At 42.8% G+C, this 21,897-nt stretch overlaps 1 protein-coding gene across 1 annotated transcript in view; it reads right to left on the minus strand.

Moving 5' to 3' along the window:
- Positions 1–21,897, minus strand: part of MICU2 (mitochondrial calcium uptake 2) — a 127,823-nt gene that overhangs the window by 30,204 nt on the left and 75,722 nt on the right. The window contains exons 3-6 of the mRNA XM_053309540.1: positions 20,171–20,312; positions 8,040–8,071; positions 7,853–7,928; positions 6,063–6,110 (exon numbers count right to left, since the gene is read on the minus strand). Coding sequence (XP_053165515.1) covers positions 6,063–6,110; positions 7,853–7,928; positions 8,040–8,071; positions 20,171–20,312 — 298 coding nt within the window. The remainder of the gene's footprint in view (positions 1–6,062; positions 6,111–7,852; positions 7,929–8,039; positions 8,072–20,170; positions 20,313–21,897) is intronic.

Raw genomic sequence — 21,897 nt, forward strand, 5'->3', positions numbered from 1 at the left:
TTTAATGAAATAGATATTATGTACAGAGCAGAAAGGGCAGATTGCTTTTTCAGTGCTCTTGTTACTGGCTGTTTGTTAGCCACGCCTTTACTCCAGGACTGGAATACAAGCCACTAAAGCCTCATTCAGAAGGTGGCCTGGATCAAGGAATGGATTAACCAAAAACACCACACCCAGCTGGGTGGAGTGGGCCAAGTAAGTGCTAAAACCCAGCAGTAACAGAGCTCGAATTTGAATTGGGTAGTGGGTAATATTTCTGAGGAAAGATGCTTGAACTCCAGTCTGCCTAGTAGGTGCACTTAATATCGAGGTGATCCCACGGTTGGGGTAGGAAGCCAGCTACTCTGAATAATCTAGTAGCTTTTGATAAACTAGAATTTCATATATACTTCAGAACTAAGAAGTATCAAGGATAGATTGAAATGGGAAACCTGTTAGATACAGATGGAGATACCAGCAGCACCTGTTGACATTTTCTTTCAAAATGATGTATGTGATGAACTTATAGCAATAGGAGCATGAGTTTTCCTCCACATACAAGGCTTCCTTTGTTTTTGACATTCAGTCAGTTCTTAAATACCAAGGAAATAATGTCATTCAGTCCTTTGAAAGAGAGTGGGAAAGGGCTTGCTTTGATGCCATGAAGTTTCCCTCTCTCAGTGGATCAACATCAACTACTTATTTAGCACAAGCCTCAGGAATGACAGCCTTATCACTTACCAAGCTGTTTCTGCTTCATTACTAAAACATGGTTTAAGGCAGTGAACTTCACTGTTTTTCAAGCGAGTGCCACTTTGGCAAAATACCTTCAGTGTGAGGGCCATTTCACACTCTGCTGACCTCCAACAGTAGTGCACATTTTTCAGTGCTGGGATAGTCCTTTACATGAGAGAGACTGAGAGAGAGAGAGAGAGAGAACGAGAACAAACCCCTCTCTTCAGAGATCTAGGAGGAAAACAATACACTGGGAAGGGCTACACTTCTCAGCATTGTGTGCACACCTTTCAAGATGGTGCAGGGGTTCAAGAAGGCTTTGTTCCCCTTATCGAAGCCCCCCCCCCCCACCAATGGTGGGCAAAACTCAGTTCTGCACAGTGAGAATGGCCACCTCTGCATGGTGCCAGGGGGACCGTACAGAGTATTTAGCTTTGGCCGAAGCTTTACACAACGTCCAATGAACAATTAGTCAGGGAGTTGCACTGAGGGTTGATGGGAGCTGCTGCTGGTCCCCGGGTCTTACAATGAAGAACACTGGTTTAAGGAAAGCTGGTACTGCAACAGGAGTGTTCCTATGTTTAACATACATCAAATGCACGTTAAAAGGGTGCACATTGTTTAATTTTGATGGGCTGAAAATGGCCTTGCAAAGCACCCATACTCAGTATACCCTAGGCAAGCATCACTAGGTAAGAGATTGCTATTGCTGCCTCATATATTATGGCTCTGACATTTTACATTTCAAGGCAATTTACTGCCAGCTGTAACTAAAGAAGAAAGAGAGGGAAAGGAACTGTTCATGGCTTATTTGTTTGAGGTGTACAAGTTCTGCCTGACATCATCGAGGACAATGGAGATGCTTGTCTACACAGAAATAATACTAATAATCTTACCGAAAGACCTCAGCATTCCTGCCCTGCCCAGAACAGTCATGGGGAAAAAACATAGGGAGGAGAGCTTCTGGAAGCAAGAATGAATTATCCCCATTGCTAAGCAGGGTCCACCTTGGTTTGCATTTGGATGGGTGACTACATTGTAAGATATTCTCCTTAGGGAATGGGGTTATAGCTCAGTGGAAGAGCAGAAGGTCCCAGATTCACTTGCTGGCATCTCTAGGTAGGGCTGGGAGAGACTCCTGCCTGAAACCTTGGAGAGTCATTGCCAGTCAGTGTAGATAATATTGAGCTAGATAGACCAATGGTCAGAGTCAGTATAAGGCAGCTTCCCATGCTGCTATTCAAAAATGAATCTAGGCTCTCTCTCAGAATTTAATATTTTCATAACTTGGGGCAGTTCACACATTATTTTAGCCACAGAATTTTAGCTAGGTCCCAACTTTGCATGCTACTATCTCATCATGGACAGAAGCCAACAAGTAAACTAGGAGATTTTGCATTTATTTGAATACAAGATCTTCCTAAACTTGTGTGAGAGATATCACTTTTCTGAGAGGATCGCTCTCATAAGATTAGATATCTTTACAGGGCATTTTCCACACAGGGCTTTTAGCACGCATCTCCTCCGGAATGGGGTGTGTGCGTTCATATAGTGGCCAGATTTACCCTGAAGTCCCTTCAAGCTTCGGGGAGCACTTCATACACACGATTAGGTTTTTCCATTGCGTGTTAGAGTATACCCAGATTTATATCTGGGGTAAAACACTCCACTTTTTGTGTTGATTTTTGGGGGGCAACTTCAAACTCAGAGTAGTTGTGGTAAAGCCTGCTGTGTGAAAAATGCCCAGGGGAGCAGGGCAATACCGGTTTTTGTGGACTGCTTTGTTCTGCTGAAAGAGCAGCCTATAACTGGTATTGTTCTCAGAGGTGTTTTAAACCACCCACTGTACAGTTATCCATGACCAATTTCTATAAGTGCTTATTTTTAAAAAATCTTTTATGATGAACAGAAAAGTGTTTTTCACAATGTATCAGAAAAAGGCACTTCACCAGACAAAAGCAGGCGCTTGAGGCAACACGTTCTTTTAAAAATATTGAAGAGAGTAATTTTTCCTCAAAGAGGCCTATAAAAGCTTAGTGTGATATGCCATGGAAAAGGACTTACTCCCTTTAACAAAAGATGTAGCTGCACTGGAGGTCAATACCACTTGGTAGAGGGAGTGTATATTTCTTACATGTATTGCCTTTATAGTGACATTTTATAGAGACCCTTGTAAAACATGTTTATGTGGTTGCATAATTCTCCATCATTTTGATTTGGTCACTTAGTGATTCTCTAGAATCTCAGCTTTCATTTTACAAAAGCCAACAAAAACACAATCCCTAGCTTTTATAGCTGCTCAGCTAACCTTTAAAACATGACTCAAAGGCATTTAAAACTGCGAACTTTGCGTCTACACCAGCCTAAAAATAATAGCCACTAGGAGCATCTACTACTGAGGAGCTTTAGCTTCAAGAGATGCTCCTGTTTCAGAGTCCTAATTATCTGAGTGAGACTACATGCATAAAAAGGATTGGATGTGTCACAAAGTCAGGCCAAAGTACTGGCTGATGGGTTATGATATGCAGGAGAAAAATTGAGGGTAAGCTAAAGCTTGATTTTCACATTACCTGAGCAACACCACTGCCACTATCTCCATGGTTGTTCCCACGCCATGTTGCCAGTGTGTATGGCGTCTACTTGTGTATTCTGGCAACAGTGGTGGAGATGGCAGCAAACAAAATGCTCAGTTACTGTGCAAGTCATGCCTAGGTTTCAGCTTTCTATTCTAAGATTCAGACACTACTACTGGACATTTTCTGAATATATACAAACATATATTCAAATATAGGAAGTCTGGAGTAGTTACTCTGATTGAAGAAATACATACCTCACTTGCAGCATGAACCCTGAAGCTGTCCTGTTCCTCTTGCCCCTACTCAATTGCTATATTTCACCTTGCAGTATTAGACAAGGCAGTGCAAATATCAAAATCACCGGTGTTTTTATCTAGAGTGTTTTGGAATTGATTGGCAAGATCTGTTTGCCCACTATAAACAATGAGCCAAATGAACAAGACCAATAAAGCTGTTCAGCTAAAATTAAAAGTCAAACAATTTACAGAAGGAAAGTTACAAACACGCCACAGAAGGGATCATTACGTGGGTGCCACCAGTTCATCTGGTGGTGACCTGGGATTGGGCCTTCTCAGTTGTTGCCCCTGGGTTGTGGAACACACTCCCTGTGAATATGAGAGGAATATAAGAGCTGGTCTTGTGGTAGCAAGCATGACTTGTCCCCTTGGCTAAGCAGATTCCAACCTGGTTGCATTTGAATGGGAGACCACATGTGAGCACTGTAAGATATTCCCCTCAGGGGTTGGAGCTGCTTTGGGAAGAGCATTTAGGCTCCAAGTTCCCTCCCTGGCTTCTCCAAGATAGGGCTGAGAGAGATTCCTGCCTTCAACCTTGGAGAAGCTGCTGCCAGTCTGTGAAAACAATACTGAGCTACATAGACCAATGGTCTGACTCACTATATGGCAGCTTCCTATGTTCCTATCTTCCTTGGAGGCCTTCAGGAGAGCCTTAAAGACCCATCTTTGTAGCCTGGCTTAATGATATCCAGTTTTAATTTTAATCTGCTTTTAAATGGTTTCTGCTTTTAATTGTTAACTGCCCTGAGCCACTTCAGGTCTACAAATTCAACAAACAAAAATATGGCACATCATTAAAAATGGAAAGATGAATGGTAATGAAACTAGAACATTATTAGTTCCAATAAGGTTTATGGTTTCTTCTAGGGTTAATTTAGAAAAACTGTGGGTTGTCTTCTAAGTGGTTCTAGAGAGTGGAAAAGGTTCTGCGTGTACAAGGTGGAGAAGCAATTCATCCCTTCCTGCTGCGGCCCTCTGTGCCACATGTGATCCTGCTCTGGAGGACTCCCAGAGCAGAGGGGACAGCAAAGGGAAGTGTGTGTGTGTGTGGGGGGGGGCAATCAGAGAAAGTCACACCTCCCCCTTGCACAAGCTGGATTTCTGCTCTATGAGCAATTAGGCTACAACCACTTAAACTTTATTTATATATAGAAAGGTGCCTTGTGATATTAGTCTATCTAGCTCATTATTGGCTATGGGCCTTCAAGGTCTCAGGACACTACTCTCTCAGTCTCATTACCTGAAACCTGTTTTTAAATGCAAGATGATAGTTCTCAAATGTGGTATCTTCTGCATGCATAGTGTAGTATAGTGTTCATCATGGTAAGATCTGGGAGCCAGTGGCAGCTTCCATCAACCCCAAGTGTGGTTCCTGGACTAATGCTTTATTGGTTCTTTAAGAAGCTTCGACTGAAGCTGAATAATCTGCATGGTCCCCTTGCAACCATGCAGAGGTGACCATTGCCACCAGCGGGTCTCCTTTATGAGAAACTGAGCCCACTTGAGGCCCTGCACCAACTCTGAAGGCATGCACAGAGTGCTGGGAAATGCTTTTCTCATGGAGCTCTTAAGAGAGGGCTTCATATCTACTAAAGGGCCCTCCCAGTATTGAAAAAAGAACAGTATGGTGTGGAGAGAAATGGATCTTGCACTGAAGGATTTTTTTGGCCAAAGTGGCCCCCTCTTGAAAAACAGTGAAGATCACTGGCATAGTACATGCTCTGCCATTGAACGATGAGCTCTCCCACTGTCTGCTATGCCAAAAATGAGAAACACAATATTCCCTTTTATTCCACAGCTTGTCAAGGCTTTTAAATCATGTTGATTATCCAATGATGTGCTAAAATTGGCACAATATAACTAGAGATAATGCTGGAGGCCGTAATCCCTACACTCTGATTACAAACTCAAGCAACTCATAATGCTTGGCTCAGGACAGACTGGCCCTTGAGTTATTCCAAGTTAGCAAGAACCAAATGCCTCATCCTCTCCCTCCATCCTCCTGCCCCTTGCTATCTCCCATTCACGAGTCTCCATCCCATCCTTCCCATTTCCCAGTGCTCTTGGTCTGCTGCTGTAGCATTGCCCAACACTGGGGAGAACTCTCTTTCCTTTTCCTATGCCCACTGCCTCGGCCAAAGCTGTAGCAGCAGCAAGGAAGATGGATGGGTAGTTTGGGCACTTGGTCATGCCACTAATTAAGTTAAATCAGGCCCTGCTGCATCTCAGAATTGGTTCAGAATAATCAGAACTATTTCTCTAATTTTTTGTTTGTTTGTGGGGGTTGGGACAGTTTAGTTCATTTCAAGCCGATTTTAGAACTGGGGTGGGGGTGGTCATTTCACTGTTTTTCTTTATTAACTGAACCTTGAAATTGGACTATGATGTCATAAAGAATCCAAAGTAACACAGAAGCTAATAAAAATGGTTAATATTTTTTCATGTTACAATGTCTGCTCACCAGCAGAATACTTACTTGTGAGTATAGTCAGCAAAAACAGGTACTCTGTGTAGGAGATCAACCCTGAAGGAACACAACAGTAATATGTGAACAGTGTGGAATTTAGAATCAGCACATTAATGTGCTCTGTTTACAGTAGAGCTTATAAACTCAATACCATTTTAAAAGGATTTTTAATACAGTGCATCAGCTAAAGGAAGTAGTAGCCATTATTTATCAGTCAAGTCAGATTTTTCTGTTCCCAATTCTAGTGCTCTGGCAGTGAACTTCTTGTTCTAATATCCCCATCACGTTGACGTCTCATTAAAAGACTTGGGTTTATTTGGCATTAATAAAAGACCTACACTAAATCTTTGGATTTTTCCAGAAAATATTCTGTGTTTATATGAAGGATGAATAAATTAAGTGTGCTTTGTCATATTTAGTACCTGGGAGGAGAGCTACCCTAACGTTACTCTGAAGGATCAAAGTATTTCATCCTTTGGCAGTCTTAGAAAAGCGAAGACCAGATTTTCTCTGAGTCTCAAGGGGAATATGGCAACACAAAGCTGCCAAGCTGCTAGATTGCACTGATAGGGCCGCTGGGCCTTAAGCCAAGAAGAGGCTTCACTTGAAAAAGGAAAAAAATCTGAATACGTCCTTTCGGCAAGGTGAAAGTGTATTTCCCCCCTTCCTTTCTGAAGGAAAATTCCAGCATTTCCCTTTGAAAGGCCGACTTAAATGAAGAGCCTGAACAAACACAAAGATGCGACAGTGTCAAAATAGCAACATGCCAGCTAAAGATAGAGAAGTATATAAAGAGTAGGGTTTAAACAAAAGAATCTGAAGCATCTCCTCGGTAAGAGCACTTTGAGATTTTGGGGGGGGGAGGGAAAGGCCTTTCATAAATAACCCTTTCCTCCTTTTTAAACCAAAATTTAAATACCACGGCATAATTAAATACCATCCTGCTTAATGGAAGAAACTGGTGAAAACAGATGTTTGAGCTGCGCTATCCAGAGGAAAACTATTGCTGTAATTTAAATTTATGTAAGTGATAAGCAGGCAGTCCCTCTCCTATGCCTGACTTGTTGAAGCACATTCACTTCCAATTACTGTGCTCTGCTAGTGGCACTTCATAACTGATATGAAATAATCGATCTTAATTATTTTGCGAGAGGTTTCTTAGGTAAACTAACCTATTTTATTCATTCATTCATTCATTCATTCATTCATTCATTAAACTTGCATACCACCCAAACTTTCATCTCTGGGTGATTAACATAAAAACAATTAAAACACATATAAAAGTTAAAACAATGCAACAATTTAAAAATAGCCATAAAATTAAAAACAGACTATTTTAAAAAGCTGGGAAAGCTTGGGTGAAAAGATGGGTTTTCAGGTGTTTTTAAAAAATTGCCAGAGATGGGGAGGATCGTATCTCAGCAGGGAGCGCATTCCACAATCTCGGGGCAGCGACTGAGAAGAACACCCGGGCGGGTGCGTGGCTGGGGAAGTCAGTCATATGACTTGCTGCTGGGCGGGCTCCCAAGGCAGTAGGCCCCAGACAACTGTCTCCCATTGCCCTATTATAGTTATGCCCCTGTTCACCAATTTTAAAAAGGTGCCTCTTTGCTTAGTTAGCAGGGCCCTGTACACTGCCCTAAGTTCCTTGAAAAAACTTGGGATAAAAATGAAGTAAATAAATACTTACTAACCACTGAAATAAACAAACAGCAGCATAGATTTTTGACAGGTAAGTGCAAGTACGTATTTGAAGTGTAATTTTCTTAAAAAGAAATTCCATTGGTTTAAACCATTACCTTTATCTCCGAGGTCTCTAAAAAAGGTTGGTCCTGGTTTAGCCTTTACAACATTTGCTAGTGCAGAATCTACCTCCTTTGAGTAAACAAAATAAATAAAAAGTCAGTTGTGAAAAAGGAATCCATTAAAACAAGTAGCAGAAAGAACACAAGTTCCCTTGAAAAGCAGCAGAAGCACTTTGCTTACCTTTTTTGTCAGTTTCTTGGCCAAAGTTTTACCTGTAAAGAAAAAATGTACATATCACCACTCAATCATCTCCAAGTCAAACAACAAGTCCTGTGGCATTTCTTAAGATTTTTATGGGGGAAATGGAAGTAATATAAAACAGAACTGCCAGCTTCAAAATAGTCTAATTCCCACAATGCTCAAGAAGCACAAATGTTCAAAATAAATAGGAACAGGCTGTTCAAACATTCTTACAACATGGGGGGGGGGATCTATTTTATTGACATAACAGGTAATGCAATATTTTATTTTTTATTTATTTTATTTAACATGTTTCTATACTGCCCAAAACTTGTGTCTCTGGGTGGTTTACAATTAAAATCATTTCAACATTAAAATCATTTAAACAAACATTAAAATCATTTAAGATCCAACATTAAAAGTATTAAAACTATAAATCTAATTAAAAGCCTGGGTGAATAAATAAGTCTTCAATGCCTCTGTAAAAGTTGCCAGAGATGGGGAGGCTCTTATTTCAACAGGGAGTGCATTCCAAAACCCAGGGGCATAAACGGAGAAGACCCATCCCCAAGTAGCAGCCAGACGAGCTGGTGGCAACCACAGATGAACCTCTCCAGACCATCTTAATGGGAGATGGGTTCATGGTGACTTACCCAGGGCCTAAATTGGAATAAGCTGGAATATGTGGAATGTTGAGCGTAAAACCAACTATATGAATACAAAAAATATTTACATACCAAAGAGTTTGGTACCAAAAGTTACAAAGTGGTTTATTAAATAAATAAATAAAATGGCTCCCTGTCCCCAAAGGCCTCACAATCTAAAAAAGAAACATAAGAAACGGCAGCAAAAACCATGGGACCGATGCTGTGCTGTGTATGGACAGGGCCAGTATAGGGTATGCTGTGTTGGGTAGGGCCAAATATAACATTGAAGAAATCATAGAACAAGAAGGTGCTTAATAAACATATCATAGGAAGCCCCTAGGGTTTCCCTACAAACCACTGGGAAAACGACTAGGAACAGTAATAGTCTTGGGGTGGGGTGGGAGTGGGAAGCACAAATGGCAGTGGGGTGGTGGACCAAATTCTTCCATGCTTTCCTCGTCTCATGCTTTCCCCATGCACCTCCCCACTTTGATGGTTATTTACAGTGTTTGCAACAGGGAGCTCCTATGTTCACCTGATGTGTTGGTTTGCTGCGGCTGGGCACTTTCCAGATAGCGGGTTTTACACTGGCAGAAAGTGGTGTAAACTGCGACAACTTGTGGTGCCGTATTCAAACCACAGTCAAAATCATGTTAATGGTCCGTAGTAAGCTGGCAGAGGTACACATACTGACGTCCATTGCAACATGTTTTCTCAGGAGGGACAATTCATATATGATGCTTAAAATGTGTTCTCCACTCCCTCCTCCTGCCTCGTTTTGCCAATGGGGTTGCAGAGGGGGATGATGTCAAGAGGTTATTATTATTACTTTACAATTTTTTTTCCTCTAGGCAGTCTTGCGCAAAACCACCACTGGGGGGAGCACCATAGTTCAAACTACAATTCCTTGATTGCCTCTCTATATTAAGGAAATAGAATGGGGAAATTGTGCCATTGCACTAGAACCTGAGTGGGGGGTGGTGGGATTCATATATGGAAAGGGGCTTTAGATATCAACAAATCCTCAAATTGTGGAATGAGCCCTCCGCACCACATCACATTGAGAACAGTTTGCAAGCTTACTTGTAAATGATTCAGTTCAATGGGCTTCCTTGCATTAAATAAGGGAGGAAAGTCCATTACCTTCTAGTAAACAAATGGGATTGCACAGAAGTAAATGATTTAATTCAATGGTCTTCCTATTCAGTAAAAGTGAAAGAGAAAAGGTGAAGGCTGGATTCCGAAATCCACTCAGTTGCACTAGTGAGAGTCTCTGGCCGAAGGAGCAAATTAAAAGGGAATTGCACAAGAACCCCAGTGGGGGGGGGGATTTAATATGCGGAAAAGGGCTTTACATATCAACACCTCCTCAAACTGTGGAATGAGCCCTCCACACTGCACTAGAACAGGGAAACAGTGGGGCAGCCCTCCAAAAAACAAATGTGATCAAAAACAAAAGCAGAAAGCAAATTAAAATCAGTTTTCACCATTACGCAAGAACTCAAGGTGAAAACATTAAAAAAATATTATTTCATAAAGGGAAAGGGGCTCTAGAAATCAACCAATAATCGCACTGCAATTTGATCTCTCCACACTACACCACACTGCAACGCACAAACAACGGGGCAAGCCTCCTACAACATGAAAAAACAGCTGTTTTTTTTTTGCGACGCACCTGTGAAGTTATAGGGCTGTAACGCAGCAATAAAACCTGAAAAAAGGCATCGGAAATATTTACGGCACCTTGCTGACAGCACAGGGACTGCGATGTTGAAACACAGCTAGTTTGGAAGCACACTTGAGGGACACGCTGTGACACTGTGGTAGCATGCGATCTGGAGAGCGCCCTGCAGTGCCAAGGTACTCAATGAGAACTAGGGGAAAAACACATGGGATGGCTTGTATGGTATAAACGTGGAACCATGTTAAGTGTGGGAAGGGGAAGTGTGGAGGAAAATGACAAGAGCTACCTGCAGAGGAAGAGGTGGGGCCAGGCCTGCTCTTCCAAGCCTAGCCCTACCGCCATACCTTTAAACTGAAGCCGACTTCCAGGCCCCCCAAAGGCAGTGTGGAATTCTACCTTTCTCCATGCTGCTGTCTCCCCTCCTCCCTCCTCTTCAATGCATGCACACACGTACTCCAGAAATACTGTCAAATCCCCTCACCACCCTGGAGCTGCCTTTAGGAGGTAAGAGACAATCTGCTCTCCCCACTGTGTTCCAGTCAGAGGAGACCAGTCACTCCCAATCCAAGGTGATGAGGACAACGCTACAGCAGGCGAGGGTAGAACTTGGCCAAATACAAACACTCTGCTTCTCTCCATAGCAGCTGTTCACATATATAAGAATGGGTATACCATTGGGAAAGGGTCTAAAGCCACTCCTTGAACCCTGTAATCACAGCCACTAAGAATCAAGAACAGAAGAAGAGCACTGCTGGATCAGGCCCATGGCCCAGCTAGTCCAGTATCCTGTTTTACACAGTGGCCCACCAGATGCCACAAGCCTGCTCTTCTCTTTATAATACCATCCTGGTTTTGCTAGTGTGCGACAGAGTGTTAGGGACTAGAAATGTTCATGAGGTTTTATAGAGTAACTTTGTTTGACACGTGGCCCAAAAGCTTCCTGGCTGCCCTTCTGCAAGTCTTGTCAACACACATTTACAACTCAGCTGGGCTTCCATCTTCCAGGTGATTTAATGGGTTCATGAAGTCTGGCAAATGTAGAAACGCTGGAGGTGGGGGGGGGGCACAGTTTGACTTTGGAGACAAAACTGATTTGTAAGAGAAGGTACTGAAAAACAGGGGAACTGAAGATTCTATTGGATTGCTTCAACAGCCCTTAACGGCTTGGGTCCAGGGTACTTAAGAGAGCACTTTCTTTGTCAAGAACCCCGCTGCTTACTGAGATCACATGGGGAGGTTGGTTATGGCTGCCACCAGCTTATTTGGTGCTGACGCAGGACCGAGCTTTCTTTGTGGCTGCCCCAGGGATTTGGAATGTGCTCCCTGTCAGCTGCCTGGTTTTTTGTTTTTGTTTATGTAATCACTAATGCACACCTGTTTTCTCAGGCCTTTTGCTAAATTTATTTTAAGTTTTTTTTTGTTAAAACTATTTTAAAATGTCCATGTTTTAAAAATTGTTTTGATTATTTTTATTTATTTGATTTATATACCGCCCTTCGAAAAATGGCTCAGGATGGTTTACATCAAAATAAAAACAAAACAATTAAAATAAAAGCTAAATCAATTAAACAGTTAAAATCATTAATCATTAAATCATTAAAATCATTAAAACCAACATTAAAAATGTAAAACGATAAATCTAATTAAAAGCTTGGATGAACAAATGTATCCTCAGTGCCTTTTTAAAATTTGACAAAGATGGGGAGGCTCTTATTTCAATTGGGAGTGCATTCCAGAGTTCAGGGGTAGCAATGGATAAGGCCGGTTCCCAAGTAGCCACCAGACGAGTTGGCAGCAACCGCAGACAAACCTCTCCAGATGATCTTAACAGGCAGTGGGGCTCATGGTGAAGAAGTCGTTCTCTTAAATACCCGGGACCTAAGCTGTTTAGGGCTTTATAGGTAATAACCAGCACCATGTATTTTGTTCGGAAACGTATCGGCAGCCAGTCAGTTTTATTTATTGAGTTTTAAATATTGTGTTTTCTTTATTGCTTTGTGTTGTGTATACCACCTTGAGATCTAGGTGTTAGGCGGCTTATAAATGTAACGAGCAAACAAAACAAAAATAATAGATTACACAAAAAGTTATGGATGCTAGAAAATCTTATAAACCCAGTTGGCTTGGTGAAGAAGAGGCAAAGAAGTGAGTCTTAACAAGATATCTTAGCATTCACATGTAACATCTCCACTTATTCCAGAGCAACACGACATCAATATGATTGCTCTTATTTGAAGAGTTCAGTGTGAATAAGGAGAGCAGAGTCGGTCTTGTGGTAGCAAGCATTAATTGTCCCCTTTGCTAAGCAGAGTGCACCCTGGTTGCATATGAATGGGAGACTACATGTGAGCACTGTAAGAAATTCCCCTTAGTGGATGGGGCCACTCTGGGAAGAACATCTGCATGCTTGCATGTAGAAGGTTTCTAGTTCCCTCCCTGGCTTCTCCAAGATAGAGCTGAGACTCCTGCCTGCAACCTTGGAAAAGCTGCTGTCAGTCTGTGTAGACACTACTGATCTAGATAGACCACTGGTCTGACTTGGTATATGGCAGCTGCCTATGTTTCTAAGAAAAGGATCCTTGCACCATTTCGCACAATCTACAGTGGGCATGCAGTGGGCATATGAAAGCTATTAGGCTTGCCACTTTACTGTCACATTTTGTAACACTTCCTGGGAGTCAACTTATGGTCTTGAACTGCTTCTCAAGATACATACCAAATAAGTTCTGGTAAGTACAAGGCTCAATTTTTCTACAGTTTTATCATTTTCACTCCATGTACTTTTTACTCATGCAAACTGATGGCAAAGATGATGAAACTTATTTGCAGCAATAAAATGTAACCTTCAATGCTTTAAAAATGCAATTTTGAATTTTTATTGTTATGAGCATGAAAGAATGGAAACTACTTCAAGCCTCAGATCTTCCAAGACTGTGATGGAATTTTGGCTCAGAAAATAAAATGAATGTTTTTCAAAGAATGTTCCCACCTCTCTTGGAGACTCCATTATATGGTTTTCAAACAATATGCAGAATAACCATGAAGCACCAACCTGGTACAAGCACATTTTGTTACAGGCAAAGGGCCATCTTTAGCTTTAAAAATAAAACCACATTAAATATCAAGGCTACATATGCAAACAAAAATTCTTTTCCAGAGGTCAAGAGAATCTGTTGACAGCCACAACTATAAAAACCACACACACAGACACACACACCCCTAGTTTAGCCTTACTTTGCTATAAGCAGGTGTGGTCTTTTTTGCCATGTAAATGTTAACAACAGATTTTCTGTCATCTATCAGCTCCTTTCTTCACAAATGTTCAAAATGAACCTGACATCAGTGCTGGATTAGTATTACAATGGTAATGGATTAGGCTAGTGTGCTCTTGGACACATTATTTCTATGCAGCTAGAAAAGACTTAGAACAAACAAAATATGTTTGGAAGGAAAGATCATTTAAAAAAAAACACAACCCTATCAAGAGAAACCATTTGTGATAAAAATAGTAGGTGGCCGTGTCGGTCCATTCAAAATAATCTGGAAGGCACAGTTGTGTAAGACAATGCAAAATGTCAGCATTGTGAGCAGTAAACTTTTGAGTCCTCCAGGGCCGTTCCCAGATGGCTATTTTACTTTGCTTCACCACGGGAAGGGCAGGTATGCATTCACACACAGGGCGGATTTACATTGAAGTCAGTGTGAGATCAGGTTTGGATTTTTCTGTGCGTGTTGGAGCTTAGCCCACATTATCTCTGTGTTAAAAAGTTCTACTTTTTACAACAGCTTTTGGGGATATTTGAGATATTCAATATACACCAATGTTTCTTCTGAGATGTATGGAAGGGCCATGCTGTCAGAACACGTTTTCTTAAAGCCGCACCTTTTTCATTTTTTATAAAAAAATTGCTTGGTGATCTTGCGGACCATCGTTCTATGCACCCACACAGTGAATTTTATTTTACTCTTAATAAAATTTATCTCTTTTTTTCCTTTTGAAAAGCCTCCTGACTGACTCCCAGTGGTGCTTTATAGTGAACATAAAAACATAAGTAGGTTATTCTTAAGCCCTCACTTTTTTCTTTTTTAAAAAACCCAACCACATTTGCTTGGTGATCTTGCAGAACATCGTATGCACCCACATCTGCACAGGGTGGGCACATATGATGTTCCATAAGATCACCAAGCAAATGTCAAAATGAATACATAGCAAAAAGTGAGGCTTTAAGAAAAGCCTATTTATTATTTACTATTATTTATTAATTAAAATTTTCTTATATACCGCCTCTTCCAAAGACTATGTTCTTTTTTATGTTCACCACAAAGTACCACTGGGAGTGGTACACCACTCAGGGAGTGGAACACCCTACATAGATCTGAACAGTGCACAGTATGAACGGTGCATGGGGGAAAATGGGAAAGAACCGGCAGGAACCCTATTAAAGCAGTCCTATGTGAATGGCTCTCAGGTTTCTCCAAACCTAATCTCTGTAATCTATCTTCTATATATATAATTAATTTTCTTAGCCAGAATGCGTGGGGATGCATGGCAAGCCCTGCCCCCACTGCAGCCACGACCAATGGAAAGGCGGAGACGGCGGGTGGCAGAGCCATGCTGCCGAAAGCAGGCCAGCTGGGCGGGCGACTGAGCCATGCCACGTCTGGCAGGGAGGGTGCTGAGGAGGACAGAGAGCTGGGACAGAGGAGGATGGGCGGTGGGCAAAGCCCTGCCGCCCTTTGGAGGGCCGAGGAAAGAGGAGGCTGAGGGAACGGGGCTCCCGAAAACGGTGGGGAGGTAGCCGAGGAAGATGGAGGGCTGAGATGGAGGAGGACGGGCAGCGGGCGAAGCCCCACCACCCTTTGGAGGGCCGGGACAGAGGAGGACATGGGGCAGGAGAGACTGGGGCATCTAATGCCAAAGAAAGAGTGCATATTTTTTCTCTTTGAATGAAGCAGAATTTTCCATATCTTGCCGTATTCTTTCCCTATTGTTTATGCAGGGAAACATGCAAACTAGAAACAAATCTCAGTACATATAATTTCCAGCTCTTTTCCCTAGAAAAGAAAAATACTCACCAGGAAGTGCATATATTTTATTAAAAGAATGGTCCAAATGTCTGACCAGTAAACTAAGGGAATATCACAATGAGTAAAGGGACTTAACTTCCTAACTTTGGAAGTTTTCAAGGGTGTTCACCTTTTTGGGTTTGAGGTATTTCTCATGATGCATAATTATTTATTGGTAATATGAGAGACAACTAATTTAACTATGAGACAACTAATTTAAACTTTAGTTGAGTTTTAAAACATCCATTCTAATATGAACGAAAATATATGTGGTGTCATGATTAGAATGTTAGAATGTTGGATTAAGAGCACAGAGTTCAAATCCCTGTTCAGCCACTAAGTTCACTGGGTGATTCTGGGCTAGGGCTGCCAACTGGGGACTTTTAGAGAGGACAAGCGACTCTTTTGGGGACCAAGCACCCTTTTTTGCATGTATTGTGGTGTCCGAAGTTCTGGGGAGCAGCTGGAATGTTTTGTTGCTCAGAACATTTTACTCTCATGAGAAGCTTCTCTTCCTCTGTCTTTTCCCCCTTCCTGCTGACCATTCATCCAATGGGGAAGACATGAATGAATGGATGAATGAATAAATAAATAGGCACTTGGTGAATCTCTTCTATTTTATCATGGGGAGAGCAATTGGCCCTATCCAACCCCAGCACGGCATTCCTTCAATGGCTGATGCTGGGGTTATCTTGTGTTTCTTTTTAGATTGTGAACTCTTTGGGGACAGGGGAGCATCTTATTATTTATTTTTCTTTGAAAACCACTGTGGAACCTTCTGTTGAAAAATGATCTATACATGTTTTTAGTCCTAGAGAGCAAGTAGTGAGTGGGTGGCTGTGCATGCACCACTGTGTCAGCATGCAAAGAGGCTGGCTCAGTAAGTAGCTGGCTACCCTGCCTTGAGCCAAGAGGTGAAAGAGCAGGCTGGGTGTTCTGTGGGGAGGAGGAGAGAGGACTGTGTGTGTGGTAAACCGAACCAGGAGATGAATTAATGGTTGAGAAGCAGGGGCCTTGAGACCTCTGCACCTAGACAGCAGACTTTCAGCTCACCTGGTCATCAGCTTCACAGTGGTGAGCTGTATTTATTCTCAAATTATCCAATTTATATCAAAATATGCAGTTATAATACCAATAAACCTATGAAAATTTTATGCAGAGTGGAGACTTTTTGGAGATTCCTTTTTTTGGTGAAAATCATCCTCTATTTCCACTTTTTTGGTGATGGATATCGACTTTTTTCACCATATGCACTTGGCAACCCTACTCTGGGCCACTTATCTCTCAGCCTAAACTACCTCACAAAGTAGTTGTGAGGATAAACATTACCAGTTACTCCTTGTAGAAAGAGCAGGATATACAGTAAACACAAAAATAAATAATGTATAAATTCTGTATACATGTACATATGTATGTATAGGAACTTTCGACAAAGCTCTTCATCAAAGACTCATGAGAAAACTTAGCTGTCATGGGATAAGGGGACAAGTACATGTGTGGATTGCTAACTGGTTGAAGGACAGGGAACAGAGGGTAGGGATAAATGGAGAGTTTTCACAAGGGAGGGAAGTAAGAACTGGGGTCCTCCAGGGATCTGTACTAGGACTGGTGCTTTTTAATTTATTCATAAATGATCTAGAAGTAGGGGTAAGCAGCAAGGTGGCCAAATTCGCAGATCATACCAAGCTCTTTGGGGTAGAGAAATCCAAAACGGATTGTGAGGAGCTCCAAAAGGATCTCTCCAAACTGGGTGAGTGGGCGACAAAATGGCAAATGCAGTTCATTGCTGGCAAGTGTAAAGTGATGCACGAAAACCTACAACTTCAAGTATATGTTGGTGGGATCTGAGCTGTCGGTGACTGACCAGGAGAGGGATCTTGGGGTGCTGGTGGACAGCTCACTGAAAGTGTCGACTCAATGTGCGGCAGCTGTGAAAAAGGACAATTCCATGCTAGAGATCATTAGGAAGGGGATTGAAAATAAGATGGCTAATATTATAATGCCCTTATGGAAAACTATGGTGTGGCCACACCTGGAGTACTGTGTACAATTCTGGTCATCACATCTAAAAAAGGACATCGTAGAACTGGAAAACGCGCAGAAGAGGGCAACCAAGATGATCAGGGCCCTGGAGCACCTTTCTTACGAGGCAAGGCTACAACACCTGGGGCTATTTAGTTTAGAAAAAAGATGACTGTGGGGAGACATGATAGAGGTCTATAAAATCATGCATGGAGTGGAGAAAGTGGATAGAAATTCTTCTCCCTCTCACATAATACTAGAACCAGGGGTCATCCCATGAAATTGATTGCCAGGAAATCTAGGACCAACAAACGGAAGTACTTTTTCACACAACGCATAATCAACTTGTGGAATTTTCTACCACAAGATGTGGTGACAGCCAACAACCTGGATGGCTTTAAGAGGGGGTTGGGTAACTTCATGGAGGAGAGGTCTATCAACGGCTACTAGTCGGAGGGCTATGGGCCATCTTCAGCCTCAGAGGCAGGATGCCTCTGAGTACCAGTTGCAGGGGAGTAACAACAGGAGGGAGGGCATGCCCTCAACTCCTGCCTGTAGGCTTTCAGCGGCATCTGGTAGGCCACTGTGTGAAACAGGATGCTGGACTGGATAGGCCTTGGGCCTGATCCAGCAGGGCTGTTCTTATATATATATGTTTTTAAATCCTGTGAGCTGTGACAGTGTGAGCATGGACAATCAAGAGAGTGATTGGCCATAGGTATCACTTAAATATGAAACACTGATTGTTTAGGGGGGAGAGAGACAAAATAATGAACTAATAGTAACAGTACTATCTATATATTTAATTTGCTTAGCCAGCATACGTGCCCAGGATTTGGCAGTGGAACTCTCGCGACAGGTTGCGAGAGTTCCGCCGCCAAAGGGCAAAAGTTTTGGGCTAGAAAAATGGCAGCAGGTGGTAAAGGCGGGCCACAAAACGGCCTGAGGAGGCGGGCTTGGCTGGCCGCCAGGAGGTGGTGGGAAGGCACGGCCAGGTCAGGCCACCCCAGGTAAGGACAAGGAGGTGGCGGCGCAGCCTGATCTGGCCGTGGGGAGTGGGAGCGGGAGGCGGCGGCAGGACGGCCAGAGTAGGCGTAGGCAAGAGGGGTGAGTGGGAAACAGGCGACGGTGTGAAGCCCCGGCTCCCGTTGGAAGCTGGGGTGGGAGGGAAACGGGCGGTAGGACTTCACTGCCTGGGAGAAGGTTCCCTGTTCGCCACCCACTGAGGTAAGATGCACAGTGCAGGTGGGGGGGGAGGAGAAGAGGAATGGAAGGGGAGGGAGGACGAGAGGGGAGCAGCAGGGAGGGCAAGAGTGTGTGGGGCAGGAGGGGGAGTGGACAAGAGAGAGGGAGAGGGAGGGCAAGAGAGTGTGGGGTGGGAGGGGGCAAGAGAGAGGGACCAGGAGGGAGTGGGAGAGGGGTGAGAGGGGAGGGCAGGCAGCAAGAGAGAGGGGAGCAGGAGGGAGGGGGCAGGGGAACAAGAGGACAAGAGAGTGTGGGGCAGGAGGGAAGGGGAAGGAGAGCAGGAGAGGGGGCAGGAGAGAGGGCAAGAGAGAGTTGGGCAGGAGGAAGGGGGAGGGAGGGCAAGAGAGAATGGAGGGGGAGGGAGGACAAGAAATTGTGGGGCAGGAAGGAGGGCAAGAGAGTGGGGCAGGAGGGAGGGGGAGGGAGGACAAGAAATTGTGGGGCAGGAAGGAGGGCAAGAGAGTGGGGCAGGAGGGAGGGGGAGGGAGGGCACGAGAGTGTGGGGCAGGAGGGAGGGGAAGGGAGAACAAGAGAGAGTGGGGCAGTAGGGAGTAGCCGGCCTCAAAGAGCACGCAGATGCTCTGTGCAGGTAGGCTAGTATTAACTATTTTCACAAACATTTACTATTATAAGTACCTTCAGAAAGGATAACTAACCACAGTATAACAAAGTTGAAAGGTTGTACTTTATAAAGTGATTTATGTGGCTTTGTCAGAGTTAATTTTCTGTTTATTTATTTTATTTGTATTTATTGGATTTCTATACTGCCCTTCCAAAAATGGCTCAGGGCAGTTAAAATCTAAATCTATTTCTATCTAAATCTAAAATCTATTAACTGTTAAAATCAAGAACTATAAAAACATAAAACTATTATTAAAACCATTTAAACAGTTTTTAAAACCCTGGAAAATCCGGCCAAACAGATAGGTCTTAAGGGCTCTCCTGAAGGCCAACAATGAATTCAGACTACAGATTTCTGCTGGGAGTACATTCCACAGTCCAGGAGCAGCTACAGAGAAGGCTCGCCTCTGAGTCGCCACCAAACGTCACCACTCAGATGACTCTAACATGCGGTGGGGATCAAGCAGAAGAAGGCGCTCTCTAAGATAACTCGGACCTAAGCCATTCAGGGCTTTAAAGGTAATAACCAGCACTTTGTATTTTGCCCCGAAAACATCTAAAGCAGTACAACTGCTTAAAAACAGGCATAATATGGTCTCTCCAGGTTCCCCCAGAGACCAATCTGGCTGCCGCATTTTGAACTAACTGAAGTTTCCAAATTATGTAAAAAGGCAGCCCCACATAGAGCGCATTGCATTAGTCAAGGCTTTATCACATTTTAAATTAATGCACAAATAAGACAACATAGAATTTACTGAAATAAAATGGGACACATCATTTGCCTGTAGCAGAAGTGATCATTCATTCAATAGCCCAGTTTTAATAAGAAGAATAACTGAACTTACGTCCTGATTTGTCAAACATCACTGAAAAGAGGAAATCCCTTGGAGTCATGTAATATTCTCCTTCATATTCCATGGAAGCAAATTGCATAAAGCGTTTCTTCCGAATGGAGAGCTTTTCTACCATCTCTTCGTCGTCTTCTTTCTAAAACAAAGTATTTGTAATTAATACAATTAATTACCACAATCAAAAAGCTGGGACCCCCAAAATCGCACTAGTCCTGCTGTTTCACAAAAGAAAGGTGCATGGCAAACCATTTTTAGCCTACTTTCCTTAAGGAAAGTAAGCTTATGAGATCAATACCACCTGCAGTTCTGTGTGTGTGTCCGTGTCCCCTGCCAATCAACTTCACAATGCCTGGACCAATATGAACCAAATCAGGTATAGTCGTAGGGACATGTAGGGAAACCTCAACGGCGTAATTTGTGATGATGTTATCCACCCCATTCGAGATGGACATGCAAATGTTTGAAGTGCAAGTGGGCTTACTTGTGGACTGCCTAACTGATTTGAACCAAATTTGCTACAACTGTAGTGACATATAAGGAAAGTTCAAAGGAATAGTTTGTAATGATGTCATCCACCATGATTCAAGATGGTGGATGTGTGAACATTTGAGCTGCAAGTGGGCTAACTTGTGGACTGCCTAACCAATTCTAACCAAATTTGGTGCAGTTGTAGTGAGTGACACAAAGGGACACCTCAATGGCAGTGTTTGTGATTATGTCAGCCACTCCAATTCAAGATGGCAGATGTGTGAACATTTGAGGTGCAATTGGGAACCAATTTGGACCAAGTCTAGTCCAGATGTAGGGATACATAGGCTGAAGTGGGCGGACTTGTGATGATGGTAATTATCAATTAAGATTATAGTGGAACGAAAGTAGGCTGATTAGTTCTTACCAAAACAAGTTGTTAAAACTGAGGGAGCTTTCCACAGCAGTTCCATGGATGTACATGCATGTGCAAGTCTGCTGTTCAAAGAAAAAAATGCATTGGGCACACCAAAGCCCTTAGGCATGACTAAAGGTACTCTTTAAATCCCAGCCGATATTTAAAATTCAGATGCTAGATTGTTCCTATTACTGCACAAGTCTATGCCGCAAAGTTCCCACCACTTATCTTCTGCTGCTACTGTATTCACAATGACTCCTATGTTTACACCACAGTAGGCTATTCTGTGCCAAACCAATCTCCAGATGCTATTGTGTCATTTTCTTCTTGCACCTTGTTTGCTTATCTACCACTCTTATGAGCCATTGGCGTTTTTGTTTTTACACTTTTATAACTCATCAACAAATCACACCTCTGCGTACCAGTTGCAGGGGAGTAACATGCCTCTGAGTACCAGTTGCAGGGGAGTAACAGCAGGAGAGAGGGCATGCCCTCAACTCCTGCCTGTGGCTTCCAGCGGCATCTGGTGGACCACAGTGTGAAACAGGATGCTGGACTAGATGGGCCTTGGGCCTGATCCAGCAGGGTTGTTCTTATGTTCTAACTACACAAGATGCATGGATAAATAGCAGAGAGAAATGTGTAACTGTGCAAACATCCTTCAGGACTGAATGCCAATAACTAGGACTCATAATTATGAATGTTCCTTTCTTACAGGCTTTGACAAATGCTGCTCCAATTTTCATGTGAACAACATATTTGTGAGGTATTAACTTTCAAAATTATTATCAGAATAATCTTCTTTCCACTATGTCAGTTTGTGCCCTGAAGAACA

This window comes from Hemicordylus capensis, chromosome 3 (genome assembly GCF_027244095.1).
Source record: "Hemicordylus capensis ecotype Gifberg chromosome 3, rHemCap1.1.pri, whole genome shotgun sequence".
Taxonomy (NCBI): Eukaryota; Metazoa; Chordata; class Lepidosauria; order Squamata; family Cordylidae; genus Hemicordylus; species Hemicordylus capensis.